The sequence below is a fragment of the Arachis ipaensis genome, chromosome B07 (assembly GCF_000816755.2).
Source record: "Arachis ipaensis cultivar K30076 chromosome B07, Araip1.1, whole genome shotgun sequence".
Classification (NCBI taxonomy): Eukaryota; Viridiplantae; Streptophyta; class Magnoliopsida; order Fabales; family Fabaceae; genus Arachis; species Arachis ipaensis.
The window spans coordinates 119,799,526-119,801,764 of NC_029791.2; the positions used below are offsets into that span (position 1 = coordinate 119,799,526).

The following is a 2,239-nucleotide window of genomic DNA, read 5'->3' on the forward strand; positions in this document are numbered from 1 at the left end:
CCAGCAACAACAGCAGCGGGAGCAACCGCCGCCGCCGGTGGTGGTTGATGTGAAGATCAACGACCTCGTCGGAAATGGAATCTCGGGAATACTGTACAAGTGGGTGAATTATGGCAAAGGATGGAGGCCACGGTGGTTCGTGCTCCAAGACGGCGTTCTCTCCTACTACAAGATTCACGGTCCTGATAAGATCGTCGTGAATCCCGAGACCGAGAAGGGCTCCAAGGTCATCGGCGAGGAATCCATGCGCAGGATCTCTCGCAACCGCAATTCCCAATCCCAACACCACCGTCGAAAGCCCTTCGGTGAAATCCACCTCAAGGTTTTTCCGATTTTTCACTCTAGTTTAGGTTTCATACTGAATTTTCATTCTCTCTGTTTTATTTTTATTTTTTAATTATTATCTCTCTGTGTGAATTTCTTTGCGTGTAGGTTTCGACGATTCGAGAGAGCAAATCCGATGATAAGAGGTTTTCGGTGTTCACGGGAACGAAGAGGATGCACCTGAGGGCAGAGACGAGGGAGGATCGGACGGTGTGGATGGAGGCGCTGCAAGCGGTGAAGGACATGTTCCCAAGGATTTCGAACAGCGAGCTGATGGCGCCCGTGGACAATGTGAGCGTCTCGACGGAGAAGCTGAGGCAGAGGCTTCTAGAAGAACGGGTGAGTGAGGCTGCCATTCAGGATAGCGAGCAGATCATGAGGACAGAGTTTGCGGCGCTGCAGAACCAGCTTAAGCTCCTCAAGCAGAAGCAGTCAATGCTCATTGACACATTGCGCCACTTAGAGGTACACCGTCCAATCAAAAAGAGTAGAAATGCACAGCACTTGATGAATGAATGATGCCAATCGAATTTGGTGTTCTCCTTTTTCATTTAGATTTCATTTGGTTAGTATTTCCTAAAATTTGAAGGTGATAAACTCGTGTTTTTGGGGATTCAATTTTCATGCGAATCTGGTTCTTCAATTTCTATTTATCCCCTTTATTAAGTCAGGGGACGCCACAGATTTTGTAATTTTTCCATTTCCCCCCTTGGATTATACTTTTGTACGTTCATCTCTGAAAGTCAAAATTTGTAGGCTACTTTCTAGTTTCTATAGTTCATTAGATAGATAAAGTGCCTCCGTAACCATAGACTGTAGTATAATTCTGTCAGTTTACTCCGCTTGTACTGAGTGAACACAATAAATTCCATGCCTTGTATGTATTCATCGTTGGAATCTGTAATTTCTAGTATAGATGCAAGAGGCAGGAGTTTGGTACGATTCTGTCTACGAAGTTGGAAGCTATGATTAATTGACAGTTAATATGAAGTTTCAAAGTTCCTTCTTTTTCCTTTTATTCTTATTGGCAGGATCAAAGCAGAATTATGCCTGCATGTTCAACTAAATGCTAAATTTATATAAATTTGTCATCAGACTTATGGCTGTTGTTCTGTTGTGCTCATTTTTTTACAAGTTAAAGGCCATGCAGATGATCCACACCAATGCTAAGTTGATACATCTAAATTTCAGTGTTCTTGACTAATTAGAGAAAACTTAGAAGATTAAGTTTCATTTCACCCCCAAACCTGTGTGAAAAATGTAGTTCTTTTTCTGGCAGACAACATCATGCAGAACCTGTGGTGATATCTTCCTTCATGGGTAAAAGAGCTGGCTAGGACCTAAATAAGATGAATATTTTTTTATCCTTTTCTACAATTAGACCCATTAAATCCTATATTGAAGATATGAAAGTAGTCATTGATGTTTAAATCCAGCATTTTCACGAGCTTCCCCTTGATTATAAAATTCTTTTGATCGACTGTGGCAAGCCTTGATCTTTTGTGTTTGAATGCAGTTTTTTTTTTTTTGGGCATATTAAGGATTGCATTTGCTTTTTCTTCGTTTTTATTAACAAACTTCTATTTATATCATTATATTGTAGACAGAAAAGGTCGATCTGGAAAATACAGTTGTTGATGAGAGCCAAAGACAGTGGAATGATCAAGAGACTTCCTCCACATTAAGGCAGGAAAAATCTAGTGGTAAGTTTTTGTAGAATGGCATGCTGTCATTATTGCTCCCTTTTGATTAACTGGCAAGTCTTTAGTCGTAGCTCATTTCTTATGGTCTTGTGGCCTCCTTCAGTGATAATGGTTGGAACTGAGACATTTCTGCATTAGCAGCAAGGTTAATGTTGATGTACCATCGGTTTGAAGTTGTTGTATGATGCACGGATGTTCCCTCCTTTCCACTG

The 2,239-nt window shown here is 41.0% G+C and overlaps 1 protein-coding gene across 2 annotated transcripts in view; it reads left to right on the top strand.

Annotated features, from left to right (window-relative positions):
• The window catches only part of LOC107606092 (oxysterol-binding protein-related protein 1C), a gene marked incomplete in the record, with an annotated part of 6,765 nt that overhangs the window by 1,305 nt on the left and 3,221 nt on the right, over window positions 1-2,239 (top strand). For both annotated transcript variants that reach the window (XM_016308063.2, XM_016308064.2), the window contains 3 exon segments: window positions 1-322; window positions 433-789; window positions 1,928-2,027. In XM_016308063.2, coding sequence (XP_016163549.1) covers window positions 1-322; window positions 433-789; window positions 1,928-2,027 — 779 coding nt within the window.